Source organism: Castanea sativa, chromosome 2, assembly GCF_040712315.1.
Source record: "Castanea sativa cultivar Marrone di Chiusa Pesio chromosome 2, ASM4071231v1".
Lineage (NCBI taxonomy): Eukaryota > Viridiplantae > Streptophyta > Magnoliopsida > Fagales > Fagaceae > Castanea > Castanea sativa.
The window spans coordinates 54231589-54255001 of record NC_134014.1 but is presented as its reverse complement, the minus strand read 5'-3'; the positions used below and the strand labels follow the sequence as shown (position 1 = coordinate 54255001).

The window sequence follows — 23413 nt, the reverse complement described above, 5'->3', positions numbered from 1 at the left end:
GAGTCATATCCAACATTTAATCCATAGTTTTAACTTAAACTATTACATTTTTTGTCTATAAGACACTTTAACTTCATATCCCGTTTCTCAAAAAATAAAATAAAAATCCATAGTTTTAACTTATGATTACCACAACATTCACTACTTCGACGGTCAAACAATTATTTATTTAAAATAGAAACGTTGTGTTAACAGGTACCGTAAGTTGTCCGTTAACAACAATCTTTTGCAGTTTTTTATAGCATTTATTTTACTTTTTCAGTTTTTGATAATTTTTTAGTAAGTTTTTTAAAAATCTTTTTGACCATTTTTTTAATAACTTTTTTCATTTTAATTAAGCAAGACCCAATTTGAAAAATCTTAACAAGCATTGCACGCTACTTGTTAACATTTTCCAAAATAGAATATAACATAATGAACTGGAACAAAAAATCTTAAATCTCTTATACTGCATGAGATTGATTTATGTAATTGAAAAAAGAGACATTTGACTATCCACTTTTATATTTTTCTTTGGGTCAAAATTATCCTCATTACTTTCAAAAAAGAACTAATATTACAAGTGAATTTTACGTTAGCTGATGAATTCATGAAATATATTACCTACTTGTCAATTTAGTTTTCGCTGTTTTACATTAATTTGGTCTAAAAAAAAGAGTAATTCTGGTGTGTCAGCAAAATTTTTCCTAAAAAAAATATTGAAAAAGGAGAGATAAAGAATTTAAAAGAAACTCTCACGCGTGGCACAACATAATTGGTTGGTCGTGCACCATAACTGAACCCCGAATTCCCGGAACTCTGCTCCCGCCCAATTCAAGAAAAGTTAAAAAAAAAACTAATAAAAAATTTGAAAAGCCCGCTTAAATTTCAAAAAATACCCATCCCAATTTCCACCTCTTTTCAGTTTTTACTTTTTGCTTCTTCTCTCTACTCAGCCAGACTCTCTCTCTCTCTCAACTCTCTGAAGTCCTCAAATGGCGAAGAAATCCAAAGAACGTGAGAACGAAGAATTGATTTCTCCTTTGGTACCGACTAAGCGGAGAAAAAATGCAAACCGCGACACAACAAATTCCGACGTTTGTTTCGTCGGAAAATCCCTTTCCACCGCCGAAGCCAGTGACAGATGGCCCCACCGCTACCAATCAAAGGTGGCTTCTCCCTTTCCCCTTTCACTACTAGCCTCATTGCTTTCAAAATCTTCGTTTTTTGTTCTTTTTTTCTTAATGTGTTGTTTTCTATTTTTGATGAAGAGAGTGGAGGTAGCAGGGAGCAAAGAAGAGTGAGTTTCTTTCTTTGTTAAGAAGATTTTGAATGATTTGATGGGATTGTTAAGGGTTTAAACATTTTTGGTTGGTGACATTGGTGTAGGGGATCAAAGAGTGAAGAGAAGGAGGTTTTGCAAGCAAGATGCCACTATACTCAAGCTATGATAGATGGCTCTATTTATAATCTTAATGATGATGCTTATGTTCAGGTATATGGATGATTTTGTTTGTATTAGAATAGATAAAACATAGTCATGTGATGAAAGACTAAGAATAAGATTAAGATTACTTTACTTGCACTTCAAGTATGATTAGATACAATAAACCTTGATTGGAGTTATATGAAAGACTTAGGTCTTGAATAGGATTGGATCTTGATGACTATAATATCACTTGCACATTATTATGCCAACTAGTTCAATTTCTTATAATTTAGAGTTTAAACATAACATTTTTTATAATTCTTGTGTGCCCAAAGGCAAAGACCAAAAAGCAAAAGAATAGTAAATTATCCCTGTTCATGTCTTTTGACATGTAAACAAAAAAATTGTTGTCTAGTATAGTAACTTAGGAATATATTTGTATAACTAATCAATGGTAAATGTCATCTTTGTCAAGATTGAGTAGTAATTTTTTATGATTCATATATTTTTTTTTTGTGCTAAAAAGCGTTCGTACACGTGTTTTGTGCTTCTTCAAAAAGCACCAGAGAAGGGTGCCTCATTCATTGGATGAGCTTTGCTTTGGCCAAGTGAATCCATTCATAATAAAATGACTAAATTTTACTTTGGCCAAGTGAAGTGCTTAAATCTTGGGACTTTGAAATTTTAGCTTTAAGTGCGCTTTTAACAACATTGAACTTTGGAGAGAACTTATTGCTTGCACAAGAAGTGCCAAAGAATTTCCACAGAGATTCTTGTCATGCTAAATGCACCATTAAGGTAAACTTGATGCAGAGCTTATGAAATAGTGAATTGGGTTTATGTTTTGAACTGTTTGGCAGCTATTGACACATGAGAAATATCTCATGTTTGGTCAAAAAAAGCTTGAATTCCATGCAAAGAGCGCTAAGGTGCAGCTATCTCATATATGTTTTATATGTTTTGTGTTAGGAACCCATGTGTAGAACTCACCCTTGAAAACCGGTTTGCAAGGGGAGGGTGTCCAAGAGCTTATAAACACATGGTTAAGCTTACACTTAATCCATGTGGGATACTAGGATCATAACATACCACCATTTTTCGTAGCTGACATCCATGATGGCTCACTTTAACGACACTAACCCGATGGTAGCCCTTTTTCTTTTGGCGGCTCTACTCACCTATTAGTTATTTTAATCTAGCCTCTAGGTCGCCCCTTTCAAGGTCCGACCACAAAACCGCAACTTATTTGATCTCGTATTCAATGAGCTATGCCCGATTACTAGTGGTGGTGGTTGACTCTGATACTAAATGTTAGGAACTTGGTAGTTCTTAATGGGATTGGATAGGAATTATAAGGGGATTGATGAGAATTTTAGAGAAATTGACTTAATTTGAGGTAGTCACCCTTCATAAAGAGAGAGAGAGAGAGAGAGAGAGAGAGAGAGAGAGAGGCACTAATGCACTAAGAAATTGGTTTATTCTTCAATTGATATCTAATGTTGAATTACAATAATGTATATATAGGAGACTAGCTCTAATCTCATTGGCCTACATGGCCTCATCCTATTGGTTCTATTATTCTCCTTGTGCATTAATAGTTTCAGCATATGCTAAATGTAATTAACATGCTTAGAATCATAACTAACTAACTAAATCTCAATACAATAATTATTATTCATATGTTTATAGCATTCCTAACATTTTGCAAATGATTTAGAGTTTGTTTGGCATTATTTTTTTTTTATTTTTTTATTTTTTATAGCTATTTTGCTTATGTACAACTTTTTAAAGTTTCACTTTTTATAGGTACAACTATACTATAATCAAATTTCAGCAAATAAGCCAATAAAGTATTTTGCAAAAAGTTTCATCCAAATGCACTTTAATGATTTGTGATGTTGATGACTAAAAGTCTAGTCACTATGCAAGGTGCATATCTTAGCATCGAGCAACTTTGGGGGAAATGACAGTTCATTAGATTTCTTCTCCAATATTTCATTGGTAATTTAGCTTGGAATGAGTTTTGAACCCGACGAATACTTGTTGAATGGTGAAGAATGATCTTTTTTTTTTATGCTATTCCTCGACACCTATAAGCAGGCTGTCTGTTAAGTATAGCTTAACCAAATCAGATAGGCTAGCTAAGTGGGACTCTAATGGAAATTAAATATATGTATTTTGCCAAGAAAAGATAGAGTGTAGAGATAATTTATTTTTGACTAACATTTCACTAAAGGAATTGGACAGCAAGTTTTGAGATTGTGTTTTTTCAGGAAGAGCCTAACTAGTTGGTCCGATATTATGCAAGGAATAAGGTTACTTTGTGCTAGATTGCTTGGCTAATGGCTAAATTAGGATAAGTTTGCAGCAATCTTTTCTACTTGTGTTGCTTTTGTTGTTTGTTGGTTCAATTGTATTCTATTCTCTTTTGATAAATGAAATTACTCATTGCAAAAAATGGAAACTTGGAGTAGATGGGTATTGATGATCTAGGGGTGATTGGATGTTGAAATTTAGGGTTTGGATGTCCTTGGGAGGCTTGGCCTTGGTGGTGAAAACCTGTAGCCAAAATTTTGTGCTACCAAATAATGTTTTTCACTTTATTTGAACTTTCGGTGAATTATTGCAATGATTTATGTCTTGGAAGCTTGGATGTGATGTTAAATGGCCTATTTTAGGGTTTTTTGAAATGATTTGATATGGGTCTAGGGGGGATCCAACTTTATTTTTTTCATCCTGCTGTTGAAATTGTTGCATGATAATGGTATTTTTAATGAGCATTTTGGTGCTAGGTTGTGTATATTGTTTTGAAGATGGGTAATGGATGTTGATGGAATTCATAGAAATATGTAAAACTACAATAGGCTTGGCACACAAAGGAGATAAGATTGAGTGAGCTGCCATTCCTTTCAAAGGGAGGAATGAATTGCATTTGGTTTGCTCTTGTTTGGCTTCAATTACCATATGGAGATACGGTGTTGCATTAAATTGATTTATATGAGATTATGAGTTTTGTCCCATAATTTCAGTATGTTTTGACTTAATTTATGATTTAGTGTAACTTTTGAATTGCATGTATACCTTTGATTGTAAATTGACATTTATGGGCCACCCAAAAGAAGGGTTGATATTAGTAGATTACTTATCAAAAAATTAAACAAATGGTTCAAACTCTGTTTGGTTGCAAAGAAATTCTAGGAACACAAAACTTAAAGTTAATCACAAAAGTTTCAATTAACTTGATACCTTGTAAAAGAAGATCCTGCATTAATGCTTAATACATGTACAGAGAATTCTCGATTAAAATTGGTTGAGGTTTGTTTTCCTCTTTCTTTCTACATTTAAGTTCTAATGATGAAAATAGCATAAGTGAAATCAATGAGATTCTTTTTATTCTAAGATCTAAGTATTTATTTTTGAGATTTCTTAGCAATCAAGCGGGGAATTAATAAAGAGAAATCAATGGAGGTAATTAAAAATAAAAGGTTATAGGAATGTAGATGATATAACTCCATCTCAATGGTCAACTTCTGATGATGCAAAATTCTATGGAATACTTGAAAATTGGTTGTTTGAATTTCCCATCAGTCTCTACTTTCTATCATTTATTTGCTTATATGTTGGTTTTACTGCTTTTAGGCTGAAGATGGAAAGCCTAATTATATTGCAAGAATTATAGAGCTGTTTGAGGGAATTGACAGAGAACTATATTTTACTGCTCAATGGTTTTATAGGGCAGAAGACACTGTAAGATAAACTCTACTTGTCTATTTCATATAATATATCTATGTTTTTTTCTTTTTAGGGGTGGGATTTATCTAGTTCATTAATCTTTAAATGTTGGATGCTTATAGGTTATCAAGGACCATGCAGAACTTATTGACAAAAGAAGAGTGTTTTTATCCGATATAAAGGATGAAAATCCATTAAATTGCATCGTCTCTAAAGTGAAAATTGCTCTAGTTTCCCCAAATGTAAGGGTGCTTATTAACTACCATAGTTGTTTTCCTACAATAGCTGTTAACCTGTGCATGTTTGTTAAAAAGTTTATGATCCAATTTAAGTTTCGTACAGGTTGACTTGGTTACTAAGGAGAAAACAATCCCTCCTTGCGACCTTTATTATGATATGAAATACTCATTATCATATCTGACTTTTGCAAAAATTGTAACTGGTAATTTATTACTATTTTGGGTCATTTTTTATTTATTATTAGTTGAAAGAGCAATAATTTTTATTCTTAATGAAATTTGATTTTTACTAACTTATTTAGATTGCTCACTTAGATAACTTAGAGCAGTGTAAAACGGAGAGGAGTAGATCATCAATTTTGAGTGATATCAAGTCAAACCACCCAATTGGTGATGCTATTGTTGCCATTGAAGAGTCGAAAAAGACAGAGATGACTTTATTGGATCTGTACTCTGGTTGTGGTGCCATGTCTACAGGTCTTAGTATAGGTGCAGTTATATCAGGCGTTAAACTTCTCCCTGTAAGTTTTCAAGAAACATTTGGATTATATTGATTTTATTTTATTCATTCATGCTCATTAACACTAAAAGTCTGTATATGGCTATAAAGAGGTGGGCTGTTGACATAAACCCTCATGCTTGTGAAAGTTTGAGGTTGAATCACGCTAAAACCGAGGTAATACTTAGTATTCTTTCTTGTTCTTTATATTTTTATCTATTTCTTTGTGAATTGAAATATATATATATATATATATATATATATATATATATATATATTTTGTAACTGCTGATCAGGTGAGAAATGAAGCAGCAGAAGACTTTTTAGCTTTATTGAAAGCATGGACAAAGCTGTGCGAGGATTTCTCATTGTTTGGATCAGATCAGTTACCAGAACAGAATTTTGATCTAGAAAGGGCTGATGACAATGATAATGATGAAGAGGAGGATGATGATGGTGATGAAGGCTCTATGGTTCCAGATGTGGACTTTGAAGTGCAAAATTTATTAGCTGTCTGCTATGGTGATCCCAATAAGATAAAGAAACCTGGATTATACTTTAAGGTATGGTAAACCTCAAATTTGTTGAAAGGCATACATGACATATACTTGATTAGTTTCACGGCTATGTATCTTGTATTTAACAAATTTTAATGACTGTTTCTTTTTTCTTTGTTCTCCATAATGTTTTAATAACTAATAAATTAGGAGGCTAAATATTAGATATAACTGCCACAGAAATCAGTCCTTTTGCTTGTAAGGCTTGCTGCTCAATTTCCCGTATCTGCAAGGATTGCTTACTTTATGTTAACAGGCAACTTTGTTTGGCAAAATTTGGGTTCATTTATATATCAATAATTATCATTTATGTACGAAATACTTCAGGTTCGTTGGAAGGGTTATGGTTCTAGTGAGGACACTTGGGAGCCTATTGAGGGCTTAAGGTAGTGCATTTGCTTACCATCACCATCATTATCATTATCGTTTTGCTAAATTTATTTTTTCTACTTTTGTTATTTATAAATTCACTTATATTTCCACCAGCCAATGCAAAGAAAAACTGAAAGAATTTGTGATGAAAGGGTATAAGTCAAAAATATTGCCACTTCCTGTAAGTTATTTTCTCCTTCATTTATAATTTATCTTTGTTAGCTTGCATTTTCATTTTTGTGGTAGTCAACTTTATAATTTTCATCCATATACTTATGAGGTTACTAACTTTTGGTTGTTTATGCAGGGTGATGTTGACTTCATTTGTGGGGGCCCTCCTTGTCAAGGAGTAAGTGGTTTTAACCGCTTTAGAAATCAAGAGGCTCCCTTAGATGATGTGAAGAACCGTCAGTTGCTGGTGTTCATGGATATCATTGAGCACTTGAAGCCAAGATATGTTTTGATGGAGAATGTTGTTGATATATTGAAGTTTGCAGGTGGATTTTTGGGGCGTTACGCCATAGGACGTCTTGTTTCCATGAATTATCAAGCAAGGTTGGGTATGATGGCTGCAGGATCTTATGGTTTGCCACAATTTCGGATGCGGGTGTTCTTGTGGGGTGCTTGTCCTACAGAGGTAGTAAATATATAAATATTTTTATATCATTAAATCGTAAGATATAGAAACAACAACAACAAAGCCTTAGTCCTAAATTCTGGGGTTGGCTATGGATTCTTAACAAATTAATTTGGATGTGATGTGTATCATTTGTATCATTAAATCATAAGATATTTGATTTTAATGATCATTTTTCATTGTTTAGAAATTGCCTCAATATCCGTTGCCAACTCATAAGGTCAATGCAAGAAAATTCATTCCAAATGAATTTGAGGTGAGTTTGGTATTTCTATTTGCCTTTGTATTCTCAGCTCTGGTAAATAATTACAGAGTTTGTCATAATCTCAGGAAATACATGTTGGTTCTGTTATTGATGAGCATTGTATGCTGCAAGAGGCTCTTTGTCTTGAGAATGCAATATCTGATCTGCCACCTGTACGTGTTATTCTGTTATTCTGTTAATCATTTATTCATATATGTTGTTATTTTATGTACTTTATATTGATTTTTCTTCCCATCTTTCTAGGTCACAAATGATGAAAGTGAGGATATAAGGAAGTATGGTACAACAGCTCGTACAGAGTTCCAAAGATATATTAGATTGAAAAGAAATGGTGAGCTTGAAATTCTTATGCTTTGACATAGACAAGTCCTATTTTAAATGGATATTTTACTTTGTCATTGTCACTTTACTATCCAGTCATGGGCCAATAATGGATTGTGTATAAAATAGTCTTTTTGGTTGATAACATTATTTATGACTTAAACCCTATGAAACACGGGTGCGTTTTGGGACTCGGGTGTGGGTGCGGGACTCGGCAATTTTTGAAAAAGGTGGGTGAGGGTGCGGTGGGACTTGGCAATTAAAAAATTATTAAAAATATTTTTATTTATACTTTCTATATATTTTTACAATTAAAATATTCTTAAAAAACATATTATTATGCCTTGATTCACAAAACAAAGAAAGAAGAAGGCAAGAAACACAAAACAAAACACAAAACCAAAAAGAGGCAACAAATATTCAAAATAAATTGAGGAAGGACAGATTTAGGGTGTTTGGGCCTCATTCAAAGTCGATTTCGGCTGTTCTGGCGAGATTCAAAGTTGATTTTGGCCTATTTCAGCCATTTCGGTCGGTGGCCGATACGGCCCGATTCTGGCCGAATTTGCCCGGTTCGGTGCGAATCAAGCCGAGTCGGCGGAATCCGTGAAAAAAGAAAAAGAAAAAAAAAATCAGACGCGGCACCGACGCGCGGGCAACCGCGTCGGACTCGAGTGCGGCACCCTCCCAGCTGTGTCCGTGCTTTCTAGCTTAAACCCAATGTTTTGTTCTATTCTACTCGAGCTAGTTATATTGCATTTACTTGTCTAAATGTAACCAATAAAATAATTTTTTGGATTTTTTTTTTCGTAATCTTGCTTTGGTTTCTCTTTGCCTAAGTTGCACGGTATTTACACGGGTAAGGGTACAATATTGCTATGACTACGGGAGTACTACATTTCTGGAAAAACTAGGTATGACATGTCTAGGGTACGGCAATTAATTAATTAAATAATTAATTAATATTTTTAGACGTAATATGTTTATTTTAGGTTTAAAAATTAAGTAACAACAATAAAATTCTTGAAAACATATGTAAAATTAATTTAAAGGCAATAATAAATAGCAAAGAAGTACAGTGACACGGCTGAAATGTTATTTAAAGTACAAGTGAAGAGTTCAAATAAATTAAACACCTAAGTTGCACTGGCTACCCACACAGGTAGGTATTTGGCAATTTTAGCCATGTCCGGTGCTACATAGCTCTTTATAATATATTATAGTAGCTGGAATGCAGCAAAAATCTTATGTGTAATAAACACTAACCAGCTCTGTGGTTCAAAAATTTGTTGATTCTGTAGTTATTTTGGTTCATGCAAAAGATGCGGTGACAAAACTTATGCTCTCTCCCATGCACGATCTCTTGTCCTTCTCCCCCTTGTAATTTCCAGCATCATTGTCCAGATATTTGTGAAAACTATTCATGCATAAATTCTTTGGCAGAGTAGTTTTTTCTGGCTGGTTCTTCCAGACTCTCTTTTTTTTACTCCCTATTTGCCTGCTGGAATGATAACCATACCATGCCTTAGAGTAGTTTTTTCTGGCTGGTTGTTTCAGACTCTTTTTTTTTACTCCCTATTTGCCTACTGGAATGATAACCATACCATGCCTTTGAAATAAGAATAGTTAGTTGCAAATTCTTTTTCCCTATTTTCAGATTTTCTTTGTTTCAGCCTTTTGCTATGGCTTTTCCTTATGGTTGATTGCAGTGATGGTATCTCCCTCATGGTGGTTATTGATGTTTTGAATGTCATAATTATCAGAAACTATGTGAAACTAATTCACATTTATTTATCTATCAGTATAAATTCATGGATAGTAAATAGCATGCTTTATAGTTTATTTATTGTTCTGTCTCTTATCTACTTAGTTTGGAGTATGAATGTGGTTTGATTATAAATTTCTCTGATCTAAGATATCGTGAGTTACATGGCTGACGTTCAAAGTGTACCACAAACTTCGATGCTGTATGATCATCGACCTTTGAAGTTGAGCAAAGATGATTTGGATAGAGTTTGCCTTATTCCAAAGAAGAAGGTTGATTCATTGCTTAAAGCTTTTTGTTTTAATTAAAAACATGCTTCCAATGCATATTGTTTGAGTGCCTTCAATCATTGTACTCGTTTTCTCCTAGGGTGCAAATTTTAGGGACCTACCTGGTGTGTTGGTTGGTCCAGATAATAAGGTTGAATGGGATCCGTCAATGGAAAGAGTGATGCTTCCTTCTGGTAAACCTCTGGTAATAAATTTTTCATAGTCATCTTCTTTGTCACATTACCCTCCCTTTCCACGCTCAAATCTCACCTCCAACCTGAAATTTTCTCTAATTTGTATTAATATATACAGGTCCCTGAATATGCTATGAGCTTTGTCCAAGGGCGTGGGATATCAACAAAGTAAATGCATTTTTTTGTTGTTTTTTTATATAAATTCTGAATTTCACTCTTTATATTAATTTATAAATTTCTTATAAATGAACTGGAATTCAGGCCATTTGGTCGTTTATGGTGGGATGAAATTGTCCCAACAGTTGTGACAAGGGCAGAACCTCACAAGAAGGTTTTTCATCTCTTAATATATATATCATATTTTTTTGGGTGAGCGGGTGTGCGTGTCTCCATTTTTATGAAATCTCTTTGCTCATACTCATTATTTTGGTAGACTCTTCTTCACCCTTTGCAAGATCGAGTGCTGACAATACGTGAAAATGCTAGACTACAAGGATTCCCTGATTGTTATCAACTTTCTGGGCCTGTCAAAGAGAGGTATATTTAATATGCTCTAAATTTCTACCTGGTATACAAGGATAGGGAAGTTTTGGTATCTTGTGCAGTATTATTCTCTCCTAAGCTGGGCTTGGTTATCTGCCTCTGGTTCAGGATTCAGCAAGGGAAAATGCTGCAGTTTTTATTCTCATTTTTTAATTTAGTTTTATTTTGGAATAAGCTTTGGGAATTATTAGATAATATATCTTTGTTTGTTGAGATCATTAGATGTTCTAGTGCTTTAAGATTTTGAGGTCTCTTATTGCCTTTGCCAGAGTTTTACTCTTAAGATATTTTGTTTTTCATTAATGTTTTTCCTATACTCTGCTATCATTATCTTCATCACTCTGAATGTTTGTGTTGTGAAAATCTGAAATAGTATGTAACATAAAGAAAATATGAGGAAGAAAGAACGGAAAAGATTACATTTCGAATTCACTTGATTGGTAACACATTACAAGGGAACCCCACATTTATAACGGGATTAGATACAAAAGTGAAAAATAACGTGAATTTGAATTTGCATATTTGTCTCAATCCCACGATTTTCTCTGGCAATCAATGCCTGGATCTGGTCTTCACTGACGTGGAAAGTGAAATATACTTTCCAACAAAGTTTTTGTTCTTTCTCTTGCTAGTCTTTACCATTTCTATTTTTCAGGTACATACAAGTTGGGAATGCTGTAGCTTTTCCTGTTGCCCTTGCACTAGGATACACATTTGGTTTGGCTTGCCAAGGATTATCTAATGACCAGCCGGTAACAACTGTTCCTCTGAAGTTCCCCAATTGTCTTGCTCGGTCATCTTTGGCACAAACATAAGGAGATCTCTCAATTAAGGTTGTTGAAAGGATTGCAGATTTAATCTCCAGCCATTTTTTAACATATTTATCTGCCATTCATATAGCACAAGGTTTCTCCCAGCTGACATATGGTTCTACCTATTAACGGAATGAATTGCTTCATTTTAGCTTGAAATATGGCTATAAACATGAGTACAGGGGTACAGATTCCTTTTTTTTCAGAAAGAATAAAAAGAGGATTTTTTTTTCACTTTGATAATGATCATGAGTTATTTGCTTCCCTTTGTTTAAGTAGGTTTCTTTGCATCATGTATTGTATTTTTTCCCCATTTTGGGTAATTTTATTTGATGAGAAGTTACTCTAGTTTTTATTTCTGTTTTGATTGCTGGAAAACTGTTAAGTAGAAAATGAAAATTTGAAGTCCAGCACAGTACTGAAGAAACTAAGCTGGTGCCAAATCAGCCTCCCTTTTAAGAATATGCGCTACTGATTCTAACATATATAATAAAACAAAAACTCTGCAATATTTGCTTTGTTAAAGAGGCTTGATTAAGCTCATAATTCCAACCTTACACAACAATTAAATATTAGATAAACTCATGGAACTTGTTTTCAATTGTGAAAACTAAGAACAATATTGTTAAGATCTCGGTTTTGGTGATGCATATATTTAGAACATATTATCAACTCTTTGATGTCATTTTTCTTTATTTCCAAAATTACCTTTGATGTTTAGTTTAAATTTAATTTCTCAAGCTAAGGGTCTTGTAGTCAAATTGGCAACTTTTCATGCACAGAAAATAAGTGGATGATGTGGCACAATGGGAGCGTAGCAACAATAATTGCTACGCTTAAGCTTTTAGATATACTAGTCAATGTTCCCGTGCGATGCGTAGGTTCGGTATTAATTTATTTTAAAATATTTTATAAGAAATTATCTTCAAGACCATGTATAGTACTCATTATGTGATTTAATGTTTGAGGAATTAGTTTCAAAAACATTACATGTTACTAAAAATAGAGTAAATATAATTTGTTCAGGTTAATATACAAAAGAATATGAACCTAATGATCATATTTTAAATTGTTAAGTTTACTCAAACTAAAATGGCAGCCTTGAAGGCTAAATAAAGAGAATGTTGTTCTTTTTTTTTTTTTTTTTTTTTGAATACAAAATAGAATTTTTACTTTAGCCTAATCTATGTGTATATGTGGGTGAAAAATACATGACACAAATATTTTTTGCAACATAGGCTCCTACTTCATTGATTATTTCCTTACATGCGGTAAATAATATAAGAAAAGTAAAAAACTAATTTGAAACTGTTAAGCCCCATATTTGCTTATTTTTAATATCCTCTAGGGAAAAATATATAATTGAAGTTATAAATTTTTTTTTGATAAAATCAGTAAATTTTCAAAACAAATTTATTAACTATTACTTCATGACAGAATAAAAACACTCAATGCAATAGGTATTATCTATTAGAATTGTAAATGAACCAAGGTCATGTTGACAATAGATTAATAATTTTCTTCCTACCTATTTTTGTGATAAATTTATTAGAATTATTACACAGTTAGGGTGTAATATATGGATCAAATCTAATGACAGGAAATTGATGTTGACATAAAAACTTCTACAAATGTAATAGTGATCATAAGGGTCCATAGTGGAAGTGCATTTGCCCATGGAGTATAAAAAAAACAAATCAATGAAAATGTAGCAATAATAATATTGAAAAAAAAAGAGTCAAAACAAATGACATACAAAGTGGAACAAATAGAATCATATATCAAAACCACCATAGAGTATATGGAGCAACTGAAACTTTTCTTCTTTGGAAGCATTTTAGAGAGAGATAGTATGTTGGGGTATTGGTCTCTCTTTTTTTTCCCCCTTAGACTAATCAAAGATAACTTGTATAAAATTCTTTTTTTCCCCCCCTTAGACTAATCAAAGATAACTTGTATTAAATATTATTCATATTCATTACATCAACGTTTAGCCAATCAATAAGCAAGCCATACCAATACATATGCATGCTGATTCACCTCTCACCTAGAATAGCTTACCTTCCATGGCTTGAACAGATTCATTCTTAGTATTGCTTCCTCCACCACAGCTCCCAACATGAACTATCTTCCTCCTCGGATCCTAGCTTGTCAATCACATTTGCTAAATCTCCCTCTAAGATGATATCTCTTGCACCTATCTCAATTGCAAAATTAATAGCCTAGAGGCCTAGCGGCCTAGCCAACTGCTGCTAGTTCTACCTCCTCCTAATCCATAATTGCTCTCTTTGCAACTCAATGTTGCAATGAGGTACCTATTATCATCTCGAATAAAAACTCTTGCTCCCAATGTGCATTGTTCTTTAAAAATTGCTCCATCAAAATTTATCATGAAAGACATCTCTTGGGGAGGTTGTTTTTATGCTTGATTGGTGGATTCTTATGTGCAATTAGATTGTTATAGGTCTAGTAGTCTTGCAGCGAAACATATGGCCTCTTTGGCCATCACAGCAGGCAGTTTGTACTACTATTCGAAAAGTCATTAATTTTTTTAACTCCACAACATCCATGGTATCTCAAAAAGTTCCTCCACCACCTCTTCTTCCTTCCCTTCTAAAATTTTCCTGTAAGTTTAATGCCAAAAAAGTTTGATGAAGAGAATGTATTGATTGGAAAAATGTGTAGAGACAAAATATCAAATTAACCAATCCATTGAATTTAAGCGTTACAATTCTGCATTAATTTTGCATTGAATCTATCTTAAACATTTAAAGTAATAAAGCCATGCCAAATATTTGAGTTTTTTTTTTTTTTTTGAGGAACAAATTTGAGTTGTTTGGCTAATTTAATGCGGAAAAATGCCTTTCACCAATTAGCCAAATCCCTTTTACCCATTTAGTCAAAAGACTTTGATATAAGTTGAATTGAACCACCATAATCTTTGTTCCAACCAAAAAATAATTTTCAAAAGAGTCAACCTTAAATATTGATCATAAAATGGGAGGAACGTAGCTCATATAAAATATAAAATATGAAATTTCACATCACATCAAAAAGAAATTTTTGATGAACATTTGGCATGCAATAATAAGTCAATAACATATAATCAAAATTCCAAAAGAACATATTTAAAACACTGCAAATTTTCAATTTATTATGAATTAGAAGATAAAAATCAAAGCCACCCAAATGTGTTGTATCACAATGACTGTTATCAAGTAAATGTATTACTATTTAGTTGAGCTTAATTATGTGGGTTTGTGACCCAAGTGGGGGCTTAAACCAATGGACTTGCCAAAGGCTCAGGGTTTTCATTAATCTTAAAAAGAGAGAGAGAGAGAGAAAGAGAGAGAGAGAGAGAGAGAGAGAGAGAGAGAGAGAGAGAGAGAGAGAGAGAGAGAGAGAGAGAGAGAGAGAGAGGTAAAAGGAGAGAAATAGAGAGAGGGAATAAATAATAATAAGATTGGGGAAGGAGAGAGATAGTAAGAGACAGAGTGGGATTGAATCTAAATGAGAAAAAAATGAATCAAAGGATTACAAATCACCTATCTCAGAGAAATTTCATTAAACATGCGACCTATAAAGTTGATCTTCCATTGAAGATTGCTTCTTTTGTATCTGTGACAGTTTTTTTTAGCCGTCTAGTTCTTGTTCTCCTTCTTCCTGAGTGGTGATTATCTGCCCTATTTTTTGGCAATCTCATTTGGGGGGTTTAACTTTGATGAAGAGAAGAGGAGAGAGAGAGAGGTAGTAACTGAAGTTGGATAAATTAATGGCAAAGAAAATTGGAATGTAAGAACAACCATTTTATGAAGAATACCAAAAGGATGGCAATATGAAACTACTAAATTTTGTAGAGTATATTTTGTTCAACAAAAAGATTTTAGTAAAAAAGGCAAAGGGGGCAGAACTTTGCTAACAAAATTGGAATGCTTTTGGTGTGGAATGTAAATTGAAAATAACTCATGCCATCAAAACCCATAAATGTCTAGAACTTAAATCCCTTTAGAATTATAGAAAGAAAAATTAGGCACTCACTTGGAGTATGGGTCATGTTCAATAAATTTAAGTGTATGCAGCCAACTACAGCAACAATAGTAGAGACCAATTTGCACACAAAAAATAACTATAAAGAGAAAAGAAAAAATCAATCAGAAGAACAAAGTAATTAACCTACTTCATATAAAAAAAGAGAGTAATTAACCTACCGAGAGAAATAAGTTTTTGTTGACATTTTTCCCTGAGAATAACTTTTCTTTGATAAAGAAGATTAACAGAATCACTTCTATTATATACACTTGAACATTGCTTTGTGTTTTTTTTTTCTTTTACTTTTCCCAACATTGAGCTATAAATTCCTAGTTATTATATAGCATGTGCAATTCCTTTCTACTAGTCTTTGTTTCATGATACAAGGGGTTCATGATCAAATTGCTATTATACGTGTAATAATAAAATGAAATGGGATATACTGAAAACAAGCATAGCTCAAAATTCAACATTCAAAGAAAATTTGCACATTTTAAATGCTAACTTTATGATTCCATTAGCTCATTATTATATTTGGACGAATTGTAATAAATAAGCAAGTTGAATGGACAAACATAGACGGTGATGTTGATTCTTACTCCCCAAGATAAGCTTCTTGTGACTCCGATTGCTTGTCAACCTTTGCAAGTTAATATTTCTTGATTGCAATAAGTAAGCTTGATCAGAGATTGGGGTAGATAGGCTTTTTTCTATATTGGATAGCTTCATTGACCAAACTAATTTGAATTTTCTCTCCAATGAAATTCTTAGTTAGTACTTGGGAATTGGGATTGAATGGTAATGTCCAACTTCCTGTTTTCGATGGAGGTCGTGCCAATTAGTCAAGAAAAATATGAATAAGAAATTCATAAAATCAATTTATATTAAAGATAAACACCGACTTTTTTGGCATTGGAACGTTAGTTCAACTAACTAATAGTCATAGGGGGGAGCAAGATTGCAGTTCTTGCGGGCCGGATAACCCCAAAAAGAAAATGTCAGACTAACAACGTGGCCAGCATGCTTATCAAAAAACAACTTGCCCATTCACATGGTTTTCCATTTAATTAAGGAAGTAAATTTATCGGAACAGGGTTCAGCATATATATTCAAAATTATTCTTTTGTACCATTTGAAATTTGAATCCTCCTTTATTTTATTTTTTTAGTGAACATTGAATCCCATTATTGGCCTTGGGTTTATTACACATAAGGAGGTCATCTACTTCTTTACAAAGGGCATTTGCATAGGAGGATTTGGGCATGTGAATTTGAATTTGAGTTATTAAAATACCTTATTTAGATAGTTTAAAAAGATCTTGGATTTGAATTTAATAAAATCCTTGAATTTAAAATAATATCTAAGATCAATGGATTGTAAATCAACTCATTTTAAATCTATTGATTTAAAATCCAAATCCAATTCAAGTTTCTAAATGTAACCTTAAACTTATAGAAACTTGATACTGGAGGAATTTGATAATAGGTTTCAATATTATGTGGGAAAAAAAAGTTCAGTTTCGAATCAATCTATGAGAAACTTTGCTCTTATGCATTTCATTTAGTTCACTCATTTTTTTGTTTTAATATATGCTAGACACGTAATATATGGGGAATCCACGTTATTTTTGGCATTCAGATTCTTGAGAGAATATGATCCCTTGCAATCTTGATGCCTAAGAATGTAACTATTCTTATATTGTAAATCCAATATAAGTCTTAAAAAAAAAAAAACTTCCTCTAAATAAAGAATAAAAAACAAAATATAAACTATAAATTATAACAAATTTATTAAAATTATAGTCTATATATCTACAGAGTTGTCTATCCTATTTATTTTGTTTTGACGGGAAGAGATAATGTTGTTTTGACGGGAAAAGATAAAGACAAAGGAAAATATATTAATGATTTGTTTTACATTTTATCTTAATTGCTTAAATAATAATGAAAAGGGGTTAAAATTGTCAATTTATAAAAAAATACAATTTCTTTTAAGCTTGGGTTCTGCATACCCACTTGTTTTAAAGGGAATCTACATTCCTATTTAAGGGAGTTAAAAGGAGAATTGAGATTCTCCTAGCATCAGATTCCCTAGTGTGATTTGCAATCAAATCTTTAAACATTCTTAGGAATCCTAAAATATTACCCTATACCAAACACCACATCAAAATGTTATTTCACCTTTAAGTTGCAAGTGGATTATTCTCATTGAATATACTGTTATGTTATTTAAGTAATAAAAAGCCCATAATCCCCCTTACATGAAGATACGAAAGATCCGAGGTCTAGTGAATTAGTTAGTAGTCAGTGTTATCATTCATAAAGCAATTCTTTATTTTGGCAATTAGAAAACTTATCCAAGGCTACTAACCTAGCTATTGGATTTGGTAGAACAAACTACTTCATTGAAATAATCACACAAGATTCTAGTTCCAAGAAACTCTAGCTGAATCTCTACCTCCATTTCCTTGGACTTTTGTAATTGAATGTTTTACAACGAAGCTTTTGCTCATCTTGAACCAATATTAGATGCATGCATAAGTTGTTCTCATGGTCAATGAGAGTAACCAAATTAAATTCATCTTCATTCTTTTTCAAGTTTACTACCCTAGTTTGCAACCTTGCGTGGTTGGACATCTAAAAGTATTATTAGTATTAAATACGCAACTAGGCAAAAATATATTCCTCATTGGAAATTCCGCAATTCATTTCTCACGTGGTGGTGGTTATTGATTTTGTCAATATAGAATAGATTAAGTAACAAGTTGACAACAACACGCATGAACATTAAGAAAAGTCCTACATAGTTTCTATTATAAAACTAAGACTCTTAAACACCTTTACACCAAAACCACCCAATGGCTTCTCTCTCTCAACCACCCCTCACCAAGACCACTGGCATTCCTCCCCATTCCTCTCTCAGTCCATTCTTTCCCAGAAAAACCAATGTTTCAAAAGTTGGAAAGCAAAATCATCACCTTAAGCTTGTTCCTAGAGTGGCATGCAAAGCCACAAAGGGTGACCAAAACTCCAAAGATGGACAAACTCCTCTAGGGAAATTTGAGAGGAGAGATGTACTCATTGGTCTAGGAGGCCTGTATGGAGCTGCCAGTCTTTACAATGACCCTTTTGCAATGGCGGCTCCAGTGACCGCCCCGGACCTAACTAAATGTGGCAAGGCTGAGTTGCCTGCAGGAGCAAAACCAACCAATTGTTGCCCACCACCATCCACAAATATATTAGACTTTAAGCTACCTGCCCAAAACTCCCCCTTGCGTGTTAGACCTGCAGCTCATTTGGCTGACAAAGAATACATAGCCAAATATTCTAAAGCCATTGAGCTCATGAAAGCCCTGCCAGCCGATGACCCACGTAGTTTCATGCAACAAGCTAATGTTCACTGTGCCTATTGTGATGGGGCACACCACCAAGTCGGTTTTCCAAACCTTGAACTCCAAGTACATAATTCATGGCTCTTCTTTCCCTTCCATCGTTACTACTTGTACTTCTACGAAAAAATCTTGGGAAAATTAATTGATGATCCCACCTTTGCGTTGCCATTCTGGAACTGGGATTCCCCTCCTGGAATGCAGTTGCCAGCCATATTTGCTGACCCCAAATCACCACTCTATGATAGTCTACGCAATGCTAATCATCAGCCACCGACCCTACTCGACCTTGATTACAATGGTACCGACGTGTCAACTACGAATCAAGACCAACTCTCTAGTAATCTCAACATCATGTATCGTCAAATGGTATCCAATGGCAAGAACGCTACGCTATTCCTTGGTAGCGCTTATCGTGCTGGGGATGAGGCTGATCCAGGTGCTGGTGCGATTGAGAACATTCCTCATGGTCCTGTACACATTTGGTGCGGTGACACAAGTCAGCCTAATTTGGAAGACATGGGCAACTTCTACTCTGCCGCTAGAGATCCAATCTTTTTCGCTCACCACTCCAATGTTGATCGAATGTGGGCCGTATGGAAAACATTAGGAGGGAAACGAACAGATTACACGGACCCAGATTGGTTAAACGCTGAGTTTTTGTTCTATGATGAAAATGCACAGCCAGTTCGTGTTAAGGTTAAGGATTGCCTCGAGACTACTAACCTGGGATACGTTTATCAAGATGTGGATATTCCATGGCTACAATCTAAGCCAACCCCACGTAAATCAAAGCTCAAGAGAGTAGCTAAGTTCTTTCATCTAGGACACAAGGATGTAGCACTTGCTGCTGAAACATCGGCAATTAAGTTTCCAATTGTTTTGGACTCGGTGATAAGTACTGTGGTGCCTAGACCCAAGAAATCGAGGAGTAAAAAAGAAAAGGACGATGAGGAGGAAGTGTTGGTGATTGAAGGGATTGAGTTTGATAGAGATGCGGCTGTGAAGTTTGATGTTTATATCAATGATGAGGACGACTCGCCTAGTGGACCAGACAAGACCGAGTTTGCAGGGAGCTTTGTGAACGTGCCACATAAACACAAGCATAGGAAGAAGATGAACACTTCCTTGACACTTGGAATCACTGACTTGTTGGAGGACTTGGAAGCTGAAGATGATGACACTGTGATTGTGACCTTGGTGCCAAGGTATGGGAAAGGGCTTGCCACCATTGGTGGAATCAAGATTGATCATCTTTCTTGAGCTTGAAATTTGAACAATAATTGTTGTGTTCTTTATTTTGCCATTGTCCTTTTTGGTGAATAAACATCAATTTTCATTAAGCAAAAGAGAATTATGAGTATAACAAACAAATCCAAAACTCCATAAAAGCCATTCTTTTGCCATTGTCCTGACATAACTGTTAGGGTCATATTTTATATAATTGACTAATTTTTTGACAAAATGCTTTAAGAAACAAGTGTTCAAGTTAAGTGTTAAAGCTACGAAGATTTGACCAAGAAACAAGTGAAGAAAAAATTGTTAATTAAAGCTTCGACAGCAATCTTGACAGAAAGGACTTCTATCGAGATTTAAAGTGAAAGCTCAACAGAAGCTCGATACATACCGAATCTGTCGAGACTACGGGATTCAGAATATAGCTAGAAACGTTTTATTTTACGAAGGTTATTTGTTTATGGGTTTGTATAATCCTTGTTGGACTAGGAAAACCCAAGGTTTGTGTATACCTATTTGGAATAGGAGAGCCCATTGAGCTCTTATTTAAACAAGGAGGTAGGAAAAAAAAAAAATCTAACCCTAGAGAGTTTCATAAGTTTTCTTTTTGAAACCTTAATCTCCTCTTACAGAAGAAAGAGTTATTGTTGCCTTTCTTGTACGCTTTTGGGTTTTGAAACCAAGCAAAGTCTCTCACACCATCATTGAAGCTCATATTGGTGTTTCTATGTGAACCTGTTGCAAATCAATTACATCAATCAAAGGGTTGTTGTGGAGCTAGTCACGTACTGAGATTCATGCATTGAACGGAAAGATTGCCACTACAATACAAGTCCAATTGGGTATTGAGGTAAATGTTCAACTGTATGTTAGTATTTCGGGATAGGGCAAAGGGTTTGGAAAGATTCTTTATACTTGTAACTGCTTGTGATTGATAATAGTGAATTTTGGGGAGTGGTGACCTGTCACGTCCCAAACCCAATACCTAGATTTGTGACAATGACCGGCATGTTAATATCAAGCTTAAACTTGGTATTAACAAGAATAAACTAAAACTTTTACAAAAACTTCCCTTTTTCTTTTCATTTTTGTTTTTGTTTTATTTCTTGATATAACTTATCACTTGATATTCAGAGCATCTACACTGTACTCAAAGAATAACATAATCCACCAGTTATTCAAATTCTGAATTTCACATAATACATCTCTTAATACTTTAAGGTACACAACCTTCATTAGATCCTAAAATACACAATACTGCAAAGCTAAACATAAAATTGCTAGTTTGGGATCTATACTTTTAAAACTAAAACCAGTTCCTTCCAAAACTCGACTAAGGCTCCCTCTGCTCCAAAATAAAACCTGTTAATTGAAAGAGTGGAAGGTTTAAGCTACATAGTTCAGTAAGAGTAAGATACACAAGAATTTCACAAGAATGCATTTAAATCAAATAATTTCATTTTATGATTATTCAGATAAGAAAACATCTTTTCTATTCATAATAATAACTTATACGTTTTTCATAGAAAAATAATTGTTCTCATTTTTCTTATCAGAATAATATTACCAAAACCTTTCAAGCTGAATTTCTTTTATTTCTTACAAAGTTATCAAATATAATATTGATCGTTTAAAAATCATATATATATATATATATATATATATATATATATATATATAGTCTTATTACAAATTAATCATTTTGACTTAAATTAGTTAATTGATAACTTTATTTTAAATTAGAAACATCTTGACGAATAAGAAGACTTTTTTTTATAAACTTTTCCTCTTAAAATATTATAACTTTCATAATTATAAAACTTAAAGTTTTATAAAGAATAGATATCTAATAATTTTTTAACATGAACTTATACTTTCATTAGAGGCTTTATCTTTATAAAACACTAAAACCTTTTCATCAGATTCTTTATCTTTAAAGTACAACAGAACTTCAAAAACTTTTATCTTTGAAGAACGACTTTCCTTTTCATTAGAAACTTCTTTTCATGAGAACTTTTAACTCTTTATAATGCATTTAAACAAAATTATTCTCTCATGATCAATAAAATAATATAGCTGTTCATAGCATATTGGTTAGCCCATATATGATAAATCTATACTTATTTTGTGGTGCATGTGCATGACATTATCCACTTTGGGATGTCACACAGATCATTCCCTCATGGTTTTTTTCCTCCTTACGCCACACAGAACATTAGGGAGAAGGCCTCATCACATTTGGGTGCCTTCGTGTGCATAATATTGTCCTCTTTGGAAGGCCTGATGACACATCTCCTTAAGGTTTTATTCCTCCCCACATCACACAGAACATTGGGGAAGAGGCCTTGTCTAGATTAGAGTTATGGGCACCCCCATTTCCTCCAACTTTCAATGGCCAAACATATAACATTTTCCAGGAAAGCTAGTAATTTAACCCCTACTAGCCGAGTTCAGATCACCAGAGGACATAACTTGAAAACATTTCATACTTATACATCATACTGAAAATTCTTATTTTGCATAACATTTCATAATAATATAGCTTTCCATTCTTTTCTTCAAACATCATGTTCATGAAATTAGTAATAGTATCAATATGCTTAAATCATATACATAAGGTTTTGAAAGCTCACGAACATATCTTTGTCTGAAACATGATTATATGTCATACCTCTAATCAAAAACCTTTTAATGCATAATACACTTTAAAATAACCACATGACTTACCAAATGCTCATATAACTTATCCCTTACCTGAAAGCAGAGGAATCAAGAGCCTAAAGTTGAAGGAGCTCAGACCTGGGGCTGGTAACACCTAAACCAAATATCAAAACTTATTACCATAAATTATTACTTATCATAAACTTACACATTCATCTCAAAGCATGTATCTTAGAATCAAGGAAATCCTAATCCCACCTCAACGAGGTTACCACAAACATATTATGCACACATCAACAAATGATGTACCAAACTAAAGAAAAACCATCATTCTCATATTTATATCATATCTCCAGAGGAGCCAACTTCATTTTTAAAAGGTGCTTTGAGATTAGGGCAATAATACATGCATAAACATAAACTCTTTTTAAGCATGGTCATGTAACCATATACACTCATATGGCAACATACAACCCGTTGAACAAG

The 23413-nt window shown here is 33.5% G+C and overlaps 2 protein-coding genes across 6 annotated transcripts; both read left to right on the top strand.

Annotated features, from left to right (window-relative positions):
- Window positions 1–903: 903 nt before the first annotated feature.
- Window positions 904–11973, top strand: LOC142623736 (putative DNA (cytosine-5)-methyltransferase CMT1). Of its 5 annotated transcripts, none has more exons than XR_012842211.1 (21): window positions 905–1148; window positions 1251–1279; window positions 1369–1474; window positions 5048–5155; window positions 5263–5382; window positions 5483–5582; window positions 5695–5900; window positions 5990–6055; window positions 6175–6441; window positions 6763–6821; window positions 6922–6988; window positions 7115–7444; window positions 7632–7700; window positions 7775–7861; window positions 7953–8040; window positions 9946–10067; window positions 10165–10258; window positions 10377–10426; window positions 10520–10589; window positions 10692–10795; window positions 11457–11973. XR_012842211.1 is itself a non-coding variant. In XM_075797193.1 (21 exons), exons 1-21 carry the CDS (start codon window positions 975–977, stop codon window positions 11614–11616), a joined length of 2487 nt encoding a protein of 828 aa, XP_075653308.1. In that variant the 5' UTR covers window positions 909–974; the 3' UTR covers window positions 11617–11973. The 5 variants fall into 5 exon arrangements, 3 of the variants coding, with proteins under 3 accessions (XP_075653310.1, XP_075653309.1, XP_075653308.1); XM_075797193.1 differs by having other exon boundaries at window positions 909–1148; window positions 10165–10269; XR_012842210.1 differs by lacking the exon at window positions 10520–10589 and having other exon boundaries at window positions 10165–10269; window positions 11457–11595.
- Window positions 11974–18478: 6505 nt separating this feature from the next.
- On the top strand, window positions 18479–20379 carry LOC142624600 (polyphenol oxidase, chloroplastic-like). The gene has a single exon (XM_075798245.1). It carries the CDS (start codon window positions 18500–18502, stop codon window positions 20291–20293), a length of 1794 nt encoding a protein of 597 aa, XP_075654360.1. The 5' UTR covers window positions 18479–18499; the 3' UTR covers window positions 20294–20379.
- Window positions 20380–23413: the final 3034 nt, after the last annotated feature.

Coding starts and splice junctions, on each gene's coding strand:
- LOC142623736 (XM_075797193.1), top strand. CDS start 975: ATGGCGAAGAAATCCAAAGAACGTGAGAACGAAGAATTGATTTCTCCT. Junction 8,041..9,945: donor TATTAGATTGAAAAGAAATG/GTGAGCTTGAAA, acceptor CTCTGATCTAAG/ATATCGTGAGTTACATGGCT. Junction 10,270..10,376: donor TTCCTTCTGGTAAACCTCTG/GTAATAAATTTT, acceptor TAATATATACAG/GTCCCTGAATATGCTATGAG.
- LOC142624600 (XM_075798245.1), top strand. CDS start 18,500: ATGGCTTCTCTCTCTCAACCACCCCTCACCAAGACCACTGGCATTCCT.